This window comes from Rousettus aegyptiacus, unplaced genomic scaffold (genome assembly GCF_014176215.1).
Source record: "Rousettus aegyptiacus isolate mRouAeg1 unplaced genomic scaffold, mRouAeg1.p scaffold_m13_p_5, whole genome shotgun sequence".
Taxonomy (NCBI): Eukaryota; Metazoa; Chordata; class Mammalia; order Chiroptera; family Pteropodidae; genus Rousettus; species Rousettus aegyptiacus.
The window spans coordinates 17367914-17381350 of record NW_023416308.1 but is presented as its reverse complement, the minus strand read 5'-3'; the positions used below and the strand labels follow the sequence as shown (position 1 = coordinate 17381350).

At 38.1% G+C, this 13437-nt stretch overlaps 1 protein-coding gene across 2 annotated transcripts in view; it reads left to right on the top strand.

The window, feature by feature from the left end:
• KREMEN1 (kringle containing transmembrane protein 1) overlaps positions 1 to 13437 on the top strand; it is a 63377-nt gene that overhangs the window by 30191 nt on the left and 19749 nt on the right. For both annotated transcript variants that reach the window (XM_016164308.2, XM_036221858.1), the window contains exon 4: positions 7234 to 7358. In XM_016164308.2, the coding sequence (XP_016019794.1) occupies positions 7234 to 7358 (125 nt within the window). The remainder of the gene's footprint in view (positions 1 to 7233; positions 7359 to 13437) is intronic.

The following is a 13437-nucleotide window of genomic DNA, read 5'->3' as shown; positions in this document are numbered from 1 at the left end:
TCAAAGCAAGTCAAAAGGCCAGCTCAGATTCAAAAGGAGATGAAATTGATTCTGACTCTTAGAGTAGGGAGCAACACACATGTATGGAGGGAGGGTAGAAACTATTAGAGCCTCCTTTGGAGGCCATCTACCACATTAAATAAGCAAAAATTACATTTCGGAGAAGTAACTTCCACCAGAAGAGAACGACTACTGTGATACATCAGGATCTTGAGGAACTCTTACTTACCTAAATGTTAAATTTCACAGGGGAAGAAAAGACTGTTTACTTATTTGGGTGAGTTGTTATAGACTCGGAGATACACATAGGGCTGCTTGAAGAATCAGCGCGACTGAAGAAGAGAGTTGGTGTTTAGAAATAAATTTATAGGGGTAAGATGGGGCCATATTGTGATAGGACTTGGACCAAGATGGCAGCTGTCAGATTTGGACTGGAAGTTTTAGATGGACAAGATGGGGTGCAATATGCTCATGGTCACAGGCTGAGAGCGTGGATGAATGTATACTTAACCCACTGATGTTCCAGTAGAAGTATTCTAGATGATGGATCCTCTGATAGGACACCAGCATCATCATCTCATGTGTACTCGGTCCTTGTTCCCATGGAAGGGAGAAATCAGCCACTGAGGCACCAGTGTGGAGTCCCTGGGGCAGAAGTTGGTCTCTGCTTCACAAGGTTAAGTGACATTGAAAATAAACAGAGTCACTGCATTGTTTCTGAAGAAACAGATTTTATTTATAAGAAAAGGTAAAAGATGTTCTGCAGAGCCAGGTAAGAGTTTTCTAAAATGCAAGAATAGAACTTTGCTTCTGGTCTCTTGAACAAATATCCCAGATCTGGCCAGGGCACTGGAATAGAAAACACAGTAACAGTCAGGACTTCTTATGCAAATTACTATCTGAAGATTTGTATTCAAACTGAGCTTTTACCATAATAGCAAGCTTTCTTCCTTTGTCTGGAATTGTTCGATTACCTGGAATAGTACTCACTTAGCTAACTTGAGCAAAAGGCATGTATTGGAAGGTCTTTGGGAGAGTATCACAGAATCCAACCCCTGGGTCCCAAGACCTTGAGAAGAAAGTTTTCACTCTTGCCCACTATTTCTGGGGGCCACATGGTTTCCCACCTGTTTCTCTCTCTCAGCATAGTGTCCAATCTTCTTTCTCTTTGTATACCAACAGAATCAGCTTACTCATCAACTCACATGGCTCAAACATGACTGGTTGCCTTAATCCCCGCTTGACAGAACACTGCAAGTCTCGTGCCTGCAATTCACTAACTGAAATCCCAATTCCAGCTTCCTGGAAAAGAGAATCTGGTGGCCCCAGTGGGAGTCAGCTATGGCCAGAGAAGTGGGTCCTTTGGCTTGTCCCCAATGAGCAGCAGTTATGGAAGTAGATCCTCTGAGAAGGTGCCATGGGTAATAGGTGGTCCTCAGAATAGGGCTGTCAGCTGTGGAGGCCTCTATGGGGATGTGTGAAGTACCTTCACAATGAGGCCACAGTTATATCCAAATGTAATGCATGTTTAGTAAGCCTACCTGGTTGCTTCCCAACAGTTCCTTTATGATAGTAAAAGAACAATAGTTCCTGGGTTAATCTGAATAGAGGGCCATCTCCCCTCAGTCTCCTCTAAAACTTTATCTCTGCAAAGAACTCTGAACATCTGAAGAGAATGTTGATGATTAATTGTCATGAGTTTTAAAGCATCGACTATGATAAACAAGGGGTCCATTTGTATCTTAAGATGATTTTTTTTAAAACTGAAAGTGATGGAGCCTCTTTGGTAAGAAGAAAAATGCATGACCAAGCCACAGGGCTTTAAAGTGGTCTTGAAAGTAAAAAGGAATTTGAGAACAAATATCCTTTTTCAAATTGACTTTTCCTCCCTGCTTCTGGGAAGAGCTAGGGGTGGGACATGGTCTGGAAATCCACTCAGTTGACCAGTAATGCTTTTGAAGACTATATGACGTGTCTTCTCTGGCAAGACTTCGAGCCACACTTTCCAGTGGGACTCAGAGGACAGTGGCACCCCTCAGGGGCTGGCTACTGTCTCAGAGGCTGGCCTCATGCTGCACAGAGCATTGAGGGACTAACGTGTTTGAAAATTCTGTCTTTAATTTCAGGGAGTCATTTTCATATAGCTCCCCAGACTGGCCCTATCAAGAAAGGGAGCCAGGGATACCAAGAAAAAAACCATGGAGTGAGAATCTGTAACCTTAGAGCTCTACTCTGCTCTCCAGTTCCATCATATATGCCCCATGCAAGGCCCTTAACCTTGCTAAACTGATTCCTTCTCTGTCACATAGGAATAATATCATCTGGCCTGCCTTTCAGAAAGGGCTGTGAGTTTTATGCAAGATGTTTACGTGAAAGTATATTTGTATGCTAGCCAGATGCAAGAGATTAACATTTGAATATCTGGACTCAAACCCAGTTTTTTGAGGTGGGCTGCCTTTGATATTTGTCTTTTAATTCAATGCTGTTTTACTTTTCTGCTGCTAAGCAAGTTGTTCCTGTTTGTGTGGTGAATGATGAAAGCCTTTATTCCATATAATGATAATAAACACTATTTATTCAGCACATACTATCTTGCCAGGTCTTGTAGTGTTTATTTTATTTACATTATCTCATTTCAATTCTCAGAAGAATCCTTTGAGGCTTGTATTGTTCCTCATTCCACTGTTGATAAAGCTGAACTTAGAAAGGCTGTGGTGAAGGGGCCAGAATTCACCCTGGGGTCTGTCTGATTCCAAAGCCCATGTTAGTGACTGCTGCAAAATGTTGACTGCTTCTGAATGGAGGAAGTCGTACCTTCAAAATAGGGCCAAGTCCTGGGAAGTGAGCAGGCAGAAACAACTCCTGAGCTATATATGATATGTATGGCAGAAGATGGGGAGCATTAAAGCCCTCCTTCTTTTAGAAACTATTTTTATTTTTCACACAATTTTAATAGTCTCGATAGTTTTTCTTCTAAGTTTAAGCAGCAGCAAATTAAGAAGATAAGCAAAGACTGCAGGCAATGACAGCAGCAAGAAGTAGGTACTCTCAAAGACTTCTTTCAGTTCCCAGGTTCTGAGGTTTCAGTAGCCTCGACAGTAACCAGAGAGACAGATTGAATGTTGAAGTCAGACACAAGAATATGAAAAAAGCACACTAGTCTGGGCCATTTGGTGAAATGCATTTGATGACCTCAAGCCACCAAGAAAAAGTTAAAGTAGGTTAAACTAAGATTTTTTTTTTTTTAGAGAAAATAGCTAATGCATTTTCGAAAGGTTTCATCCAAAATAATAAATTCAAAACTTTTAAGTTTTAAAATTAACCTTAATGGAAAACTCAGTTATCTAGACTGGTGTTTCTTTATAGCCAAAGGACAGTCAGTAAGCAGTCGGTTACTCACTAGAAGTGGACTTCATTATGCAAATAAGCGCTGCTTTTCCTTTCTACTCTGCTCTCTTCATTCACGGCTGCCTGAAAACTACCTTTTCCCACTCATGCCATGATTTAAGCTGATGATGTTGAACGTGTTTGTTTTAGCACACAGTTTTAGAGCACCAACTGTGTGACTGAGACCATGCCAGAGCCTGGGAACACAATGGTGTGCGGAAGACTGTCTTACCTTTAACTTATTCATGGCTAATTGGGGAGACATATAAACAGGTGTTCACAATCAAGTTCAGCATAATTTGCTACAGAACTACACAACAGAGGCATGTAATCTTTTTTGTGTGTGGTAGGAAGATGACGGGAGGGCCATGGGGCTTCCCAGGGGAAACGATGCTCAGGCTGCAATCTTAAGTAGGGATGAGTAAAAAATAATAATAAAGAAAACATACACACACAAATAAAGAAGAAGGAAAAAAAAAAAGGGAAGAGTATTCTAAGCAGAGGGAATAGCATATACAAAAGTCCAGAGGCCAGAGAGCAATGGGTAGCTGGGAAACTTATAAATATACTATAATTTATTTTGACCTTTATCTAGAATGTGATCCCAGGGATAAAAAGGTCATCCTGATGGGAGAGGAGAAGGGGACCAGCACAGCTAGCGCAGAGCCTTGTGTAGCACGTAAGAGAGTTTGGACTGTACCCTGAGGGGCAAACAGGGATCTCTGAGGGTTTTAAGGAGGGCCCCTGCATACCTCTCCAGCTCCTGTCACTTTTCTCTCTCTGTGTCACTGGTCATGCTCACTTTTTTTTGTTCCTACAAAAAAAAAAAAAAAAAGGCTAAGGTCACTCATTCTTTTCATATGCCTCTTCCCTTATCACTATTTCTGCCTAGAATGTACTTTAAAGATTATTCCAGTTGCAGTGTTCTAACTAGATTAAAGTAGTGTGAGCCTAGAAACTGAGAGATGGAATAGAAGGCTGATGCAGTGGTCTAACGGGGAGGAGATGGCATTTTAAACTGGGGAAGTGGCAATGTAGATAGAGAAACATGAACAGGTATCTGCAATATTTTAGGAAGTAGATTGAGTGTCCAGCAAGTGACTGACTTGAGCAGCAAGGATGATACCTCAAACCATTAACATGCAAATGGATGGAGCAATAGCATAGTGTGATCTGATTTCCAGTGATAGACCTCATAGTGTGTTTTGGGACCTCATTGCCCCAGTGGAATGTGAGCTCTGCCTAGATTTGCTCACCGAATTGTTGTGAATAAAGCTTATAGATTGCAGCTGCATTACTGTAACCCATAGCCTTGTATATGCCTAATCTTAACATTTATAATTATGTGCCTTGGGCTTTCTATAAACTAATACCTAATAACATGCTTACTTGTGTGCATAATGGAATAAATAAGACAAATATCAGAATAAATGACCAAAATGATCATGATCAAGTAGTTCTTATTAAGAACCATTTAACATGTGGCTTGAGTTTCCATATACAAGGTCCCATTAACAAACTTGACTTCTATGATATGCCTCGACTAGAGATGCTTAACTCACTGCATTTGTTTAAACTCTAAAATTAAGCCATTCCCTAGCCAGGCCCCCACTGAACATGAAACTCCTACTGCCTAGAGTTTTTCTGTTTACATTTGCTACTATAGAGATTTGGTTTGTTTCCGAAAGATGCATTTTAACATTGTGTGGTGAGCCACATTTGTTATATTTGAACCATGTGTGACGTAAGGGAGAAGGGTAACCACTTGGCTTAGAGGGGAAGGGCGACTCTTTGGGTTAGCAGAGGTACTTCCTGCCAATTTAAAATGAGCTGTTTAGATGTAGATGGTGGCAGAAATTAATAGTGTGTGTGTACATACATACGTATACACATGTATATTTTTTATATGTCAAAAGACTAATGTGGATATGAAGCTTATTAAACTGGACCATGCTGTTTTTCAGCCTTAAACATAAAGGGAAAATGCTTTCTAAGAGTCTGTATTGCTCACATTAGAATTGAAAAATGTATAATTTAACTGACCTAGAAGTACTTCTAGGATGAGGCCTCATTCACATCTTATTATATCTTTAGTTACATAAACTGTGAGGAGCCAAATAGAGAAAGTAGGGAAAGGGCTTCATCCGATGGTGGAGTGATTCCTAAATTAATAACACAGATAGGAAACTAAGATCCAGAGAGCCTGATTTAGCCACAGGCCACAATCAATTAATTCCTTCATTCAAGAAACATGTATTTAGTATGTATTATATAGGTGTATTAGTTAGCTATTTCTGTATAACAAATTACCTTAAAATGCAGTGACTTAAAACAACACACATTTATTGTCTCATACTTTCTGTGGGTCAGGAAATCTTCACGTGGCTTTTCTGGGTTCTTCTGCTTCAAGGTCTCTCATAAGGCTGAAATCAAGGTATTTGGCAGAACTGGGGTTGCATCTGAAGGCTCCACTGGGGAAGGATCTACTTAAAGCATACATCGTTATTGGCAGGATTCAGTCTTTGCAGAAATAGAAAGTCTTAATTTCTTGCTGGCTCTTGGCTGAAGGCCATCCTCAGTTCCTTGCCACATGGCCTATCTAATATGGCATATTGCTTCATCAAAGTATATAAACCAAGAAGGCAATAGAGAGAACAAAGTCATAGTCTCTTATTACCTAATCACAGAAGTGGCATCCCATCAACTTTGCCACATTCTGTTGGTCAAAAGCAAGTCATTCGTCCAACCCATACTCAGGGGGAGGGTATACTACAAGGGCATGACCACCAGGAGGTGGGGGTCATTGAGGGCCATCTTCAGAAGCTGTCTGCTACAGTTGGTGCATATATTCATGTTTCTTTATTCTTGGATACAGCCTTTTCTACTAGACAAAATCATCTGATGGTGTGATTGTGAAACACTAATATATGTTCGCTGTGGTAGCTCCACCCCCACCAAAAAAAAAAAAAAAAAAAGGTCTATGTAATCCTTAGAATTTTTAAATATGTTTCCTTACTGGACATAAGGGACTTTGCAGGTATGATTAAGTTAAGGATTTCGAGATGGGGAGATTATCCTGAATTATCCAGGTAGGCCGAATGTAATCACACAGATCCTTATAACAGGGAAACAGAGAATCAGAGTCAGAAAAGGTGATGCGATGCTGGAAGCACAGGGAACAGGATGTGATGGTAGAAGTAGCGGCTGAACTAGTACAGCCACAAGCCAAGGAAGAGAGGCAGCTTCTAGGAGATTGAAAAAGCAGAGACTCTCTCCTTGAGCCTCCAGGAGGCTGACACCTTGATTTTTGTCCCATAAGATACATTTAGTACTTCTGACCTCCGGAACTATAACATAATGAATTTATGCCGTTTTAAGCCACTAGGTTTATAGTCATTTGTTCTAGCATCAATAGGAAACTAATACACTCACCAAAGCACCTTGAGGAAATCCACTTGTGGAGCTTTTTAGGGAGCAGAGGGAGGCACAGGTGTAGGATGATGGGCTTCCAACAGTTTTTCCTGTCCTGTAGTGACTGAAACAATTTACATATTGTAGCTTCTACTTTTAGGAATGTATTCATAGTTCAATACTAAATTCTACCAGTAGTGAACAGGTAAATATATTAGGTTTAGTTATATAGGCCTCACTCTTCAAAATAAAAATGTGGCATTTATCAAGAGGACACTAAGGCTTCCATTTTTAAAGCTCGTTATTTGTTATTTATTTGTGCCTTAGGAGTGGAAGTATTGGCTGAGATGAAAGTACCTGGCATGAAATGCTTTTCCTCCTGGGTATTTCACTGCCAGATATTGTGAAATTCTCTTGTTTTTCTTTTTTCTCCAGTGCCTGGAAACCTCGGCTGCTATAAGGATCATGGAAACCCACCTCCTCTAACTGGTGCCAGTAAAACATCTAACAAACTTACCATACAAACCTGCATCAGTTTTTGTCGGAGTCAGAGGTTCAAGGTAATGGCTCTATAATTATATATCTATAGGAAAAGATAAAGATGTAAATGCACTCTGCTGAGATAACTTTAAAAAAAAAGTGTAAAACCGTACAACTCTACTCTTCTGCCAAGGAGAAGTTGAAGAAAGAGTGGGGCTTGGGATTCAGGAGTATGAGGCAACATTTTTGTCCAAAGACTGAAAGAAAAGAGGAAGAAAATCTCTAATATCTGCATCCCTATTTGACTTCTGACAGAGTTATGTATTTCCTTGTGCCCTTGTATATTATGAGCAGGGACATCTCTGGCTCCATGGGGGATCTGGGAATAAGTCAAGGTAGTTGTTACTTCCTTGTTACATTAAGGGGCTTAGCCCGGACACCAGTCCAAAATATTTTCTTTTCTTTCTATCCATTCCTCTAGCTGAAATTCATTCATTGGCTATCGAAGTTCAATAATGCTATTGTTTGTTATATCAAAAAAGAAGAAAGCTAAGTTCATTCTTTCCTTCCTCCCTTCCTTCCTCTCTCCCTCCCTTCCACCCTCCTTTCCTTCCTTCCTTAATCATTCAGCCAAAAGGCCATGAATCATGCCCAAGCAAGGAGAACAGCTTGGCAGGGTTCAGGGCCTATGTGAGAAAGGTGAGTGAACAAGGTAATTGACCCAACATGATCAAGTGATTGGTTGCTTGCAAAGGATTGAGCACCTAAGTAAATATATTGAAGATAACAATATTCAGGAGCCAAGTTTCTCACTGTTGGAGAAGGGAGCCAGGGAAAACTGGAATGAAACTTATAGGGTTAGACAGGGATTGAAGTTATTAGTATAGTGCATGGTTTTTTATATGTATAGAGATAGATATAGAAATAAATATAAATATAAAGGGGTGTGTGCGTATCCATATATCTCTCATAGCTGTGTCCACTAAGAGGTCCCAGGAACAGTGACACACTGGTAATAGAGAACATACTTAGCACTGAGATCTTGGTTTCTAAATACTGTTCTCCATTAAAAAGAACTAGGGCTTGTTGGAGAAAACTGCTGATTCTAGAGCTGGATCTAAGAAGGCACAAGATGATCCTGCAACACCTTGTACAAGAAAGTGAGGAATGATAGGGACTTGTCAAAAGGACACAGGAACAAGGTTGAAGGGGCTCCCACCGGCCAAATCCAGCATAACTTGAGCGTCAAAACTAATAATGATAGTAGTAAATATATCTCATTGAATAAAATAAGAGTCCACAAAAGCTGGAGCTCTTTATTAAAGAAAAAAAAAAATGAACCTCTATCCTTATATGACACCATAGACAAAAATTAACTAGACAAAAAACAACCCAACTGAAAAAAGAGCTGCAGTACTGGTGTAAAGATGGACATAAGGATCAATGGGATAGTATTTAAAGTCTAGAAAGTAACATATATATTCTTTAAGGTCAACTGGTTTTTGACAAGGGTGCCATATCACTCAGTGGGGAAAGAACAGTCTTTTCAACAAATGGTTTTGGGACCCCTGAATATCTACATGCAAAAGAATGAATTTGGACCACTACTTCACATCGTATGTAAAAATTAACTAAAAATGGTTAAGGGATCTAAATGTAATAGCTAAAACTATAAAACTGTTAGAAGCATAGGTATAAATACACATGACCTTGGATTAGGCAATGGTTTTATAGTTATGATACCAAAAGCAGAAGCAATCAAAGGAAAAATAGATAAATTGGACTTCATCAAAATTTATATTTTTTGTGTGTCAGGGACACTATTAAGAAAGTGTAAAAGCAACTCAGAATGGAAGGAAATATTTTCAAATCTTACATCTAAATAAGGATCTAATGCATAGAATGTATAAAGAACTCTTACAATGTGACAATAAAAAGACAAACAACCCAACTAAAAGAATGAGTAAAGGATTTGAATAGACATTTCTCCATAGAAGATAGACAAATGGCCAATAAGTAGATGAAAAGATGCTTAATATCATTAGTCTTTAGGGAAATGCAAATCAAAACTACAATGAGATACCACTTCACCATACATAACATGTGATGGCTATAGTTTTTTTAAAAAAAGAAAAAAGGATAAAAACAAGTGTTAGTGAGGATGTGGAGAAATTACAACCCTCATCCATTGCAGGTGGGAATGTTAAACTGCACAAATGCTTTGGAAAACAGTCTTGACAGTTTCTCAAAATGTGAAATAATTACCTCATGACCCGGCATTTCCACTCCTAAGTATATACCCGAGAGTGTTAAAAACATGTTCACACAAAAATGTGTACACAGCTGTTCATAGCCAAAAAATGACAACAGCCCAAATGTCCATCAAATCACGAATAAACAAAATAAAATATATACATACAATGGAATATTATTCAGACAGTAAAAAGAAATGAACTACAGGAATACTTTGGAGATATTATGGGTTCAGTTACATACCACCTCAATAAAATGAATTGTCATGATAAAGTGAGACACAAAGTTTTTGATTTCCCATTATATATAAAAGTTATGTTTACACCATACTGTAATCTATTAAGTATGCAATGTACATACCTTAATTGAAAAATACTTTATTGCTAAAAAAATGCTAACCATCATCTGAGCCTTCAGAGAGTTGTAATCTTTTTGTTGGCAGAGGGTCTTGCCTCGGTGTTGATGGCTGCTGACCAATCAGGGGAGTGGTTGCTGAAGGTTGGGGTGGCTGTGACAATTTCTTAAAATAAGACAACAATGAAGTTTGTGCACTGATTGATTCTTTCACAGATAGTTTCTCTATAGCATGCAAACTGTTTGATAGCATTTTACTCTCAGAACTTCTTTCAAAATTGGAGTCAGCCTTCTCAAATCCTGCTGCTGCTTTATCAACTAAGTTTATATAGTATTCTAAATCCTTTGTTGTCATTTCAACAATCTCACAGCATCTTCACTAGGAGCATATTCCATCTCAAGAAACCATTTCTTTGCTCATTCCTGAGAACAACTCCTCACCTGTTAAAATTTTATCATGAGATTGTAGCAATTTGGTCACATCTTCAGGCTCTGCTTCTAATTCTAGTTCTCTTGCTATTTCCACCGTGTCTGTGGTTACTTCCTCCACTGAAGTCTTGTACCCTTCATAGTAATCCATGAGGGCTGGAATTGACTCCTTCCAAATTCCTGTTAATGTTGACATTTTTACCTCTTCCCATGAATTGCAAATGTTCTTAATGGCATCTAGAATGGTGAATGCGTTCCAGAATGTTTTTAATCTACTTCGTTCGGATCTGTCAGAGGAATCACAATCTATGGCAGCCATAGCCTCACAAAAATGTATGTCTTAATAAGTCAAAATGAGTCCTTGATCCTTGGGCTGTAGAATGGATGTTGTGTTAGCAGGCACGAAAACAACATTAATCTCATTATACATCTCTGTCATAGCCCCTGGGTGATTAGATACATTGTCAGTGAGCAGTATTATTTCCAAAGGAATCTTGTTTTCTGAGCAATAGGTCTCAACAGTGGGATTCAATAAACCATGTTGTAAACAGATGTGCTATCATCCTAGCTTTGTTGCTCCATTTATATTGCACAAAACTGAGTAGTAGGTTTAGCATAATTCTTAGGGTCCTAGGATTTTTGGAATGGTAAATGAGCACTAGCTTCAACTTAAAGTCACCGGCAGCATTAGCATCTAACAAAAGATTCAGCCTGTCCTTTGAAGCTTAAAAGCCAGGCACTGACTTTTCCTCTATAGCTATGAAAGTCCTAGATGGCATCTTCCAATATAAGGCTGTTTCACCTACATTGAAAATCTGTTGTTTAGCGTAGCCACCTTCATTAATTATCTTAGCTAGATCTTCTAGATAATTTTTTGCAGCTTCTACATCAATACTTGCTGCTTCACCTTGTACTTTTATGTTATGGAGACTGCTTCTTTCCTTAAACCTCATCGACCAGCCTCTGCTAGTTTTAAATTTTCTTCTGCAGCTTCCTCACCTCTCTCAGACTTCATAGAATTGGAGAGAGTTAGGGCCTTTTTGTGGATTAGGCTTTGGCCTAAAGGTATGTTGGGGCTAGTGTGATCTTCTATTTAGACCACTAAAATTTTCTCCGTATCAGCAATAAGGCTGTTCCACTTTCTTATCATTTGCGTGTTGACTGGAGTAGCACTTTTAATTTTCTTTAAGAGCTTTTCCTTGGCATTTACAACTTGGCTAACTGTTTGGCACAACAGGCCTAACTTTCAGCTTATCTCGGTATTCAACATGCTTTCCTCGCTAAGCTGAGTCTTTCCTAGCTTTTGATTTAAAGGGAGAGATATGTGGCTCTTCCTTTCACTTAAACACTTAGAGGCCATTGTGGGGTTATTAACTGGCCTAATTTCAATATTGCTATGTCTCAGAAAATAGGGAGGCCCAAGGCTGGTCATGGGAATAGTCAGAACACACACAACATTCATTGATTAAGTGCATTGTTTTATATGGACATGGTTCATGGCACCCCAAAACAATTACAATAGTAACATCAAAGATCATTGATCATAGATCACTATAACAAATAAATAATAATGAAAATTTTGAAATATTCTGAGAATTACCAAAATGTGGTACAGAGACATGAGATGAGCAAATGCTGTTGGTAAAATGGCATCAATAGACTTGCTCGATGCAGGGTTGCCACAGACCTTCAATTTGTAAAACACAGTATCTATGAAGTGCAATAAAGTGAAGCACAATAAAACAGAGTATGCCTGTACTGATGCATGCTGCAACATGGATTAACTTGAAAACATTAGGCTAAATGAAAGAAGCCAGACACATTGGGCCACATATTTTATGATCTATTTATATGAAGTGTCAAGAATATTCAAATCCATAGAGACAGAAAGTAGGTTAGTGGTTGCCAGAGGGTGGGAGGTGGGAGGAATTGCAACTAACTGTTAATTGGTACAGGGTGTCTTTTTGGGGTGATGGAAGTGTTCTGGAATTAGATAATGGTGATGATTGCATAATATAGTGAATATACTAAGAACCACTGAAATATAGACTTTAAAAATGGTAAATTTTATATTATGTAAGTTACAGAAATTAAAAAAATTAAAATTATTGAACTTCTAGAAAAAATACAGAAAATGTTATGACATTCAGTTAGATAAAGATTTTTTTAAACAGGGTACTAAAAGTACAAACCATGAAAGAAAAAGTTGGTAAATCAGACTTATCAGAATTAAAAGCTTACCTTTAAAAACCAAAGTTAAGAAAATGAAAAGACAGTCCACATACTGGGAAAAAGCATTTTCCAAACATATCTGATAAAGGACTTTTATATGGAATATATAAAGATCTCTTACAACTCAATAAGACAGCTTAATTTAAAAATGGGCAAAAGATTCGAAGAGACATTACACTAAAGAAGATATATAGATAACCAAAAGATATATGAAAAGACGTTCAACATTACTAGTTATTAGGAAAATGCAAATTAAAACCACAATGAGATACCTCTATATTGACTAGAATGACTAAAGTTAAAAATTCTGAAAATACTAAGAATTGGTAATAATGTGGAACAACTGGAATTCTCATAGACTGTTGATAGGAATGTAAAATGGTGCAGATGCTTTGGAGCAAGGTCTTGAAGTTTCTTATAAAATTAAGTATATACTTATCTTACAACTCAGCAATACCATAAGAGAAATGACAACCTATGTTCACACAAAGACTATGCTTTAACAGCCATGGCTGCATTATTCGTAATATCCCTAGACTGTAAATAACCCAAATACTCATTAACTGATCAACAGGTAAACAAATTGTAGTATATCTATAGTATGGAATACTATTTAGCAGTAGAAAGAAAAGACACAGTGAGACAAACTGATACACACAATAACATGGGTAAATAGCCGAAACATTATACTAATTGAAAGAAATTAAACACAGAAGACTACATACTGAACTCAAAAGATCTTAAGTCTAGCTGTAAAATGTAAAACTATAAAACTTTTGGAAGAAAAGAGGAGAAAATCTTTATGCCCTAGGTTTAGGCAAAAAGTTCTTAGGCATGACACCAAAAGCATGATTCATTAAAGAAAAAAGTGGTAAATTTTAATTTTGACTT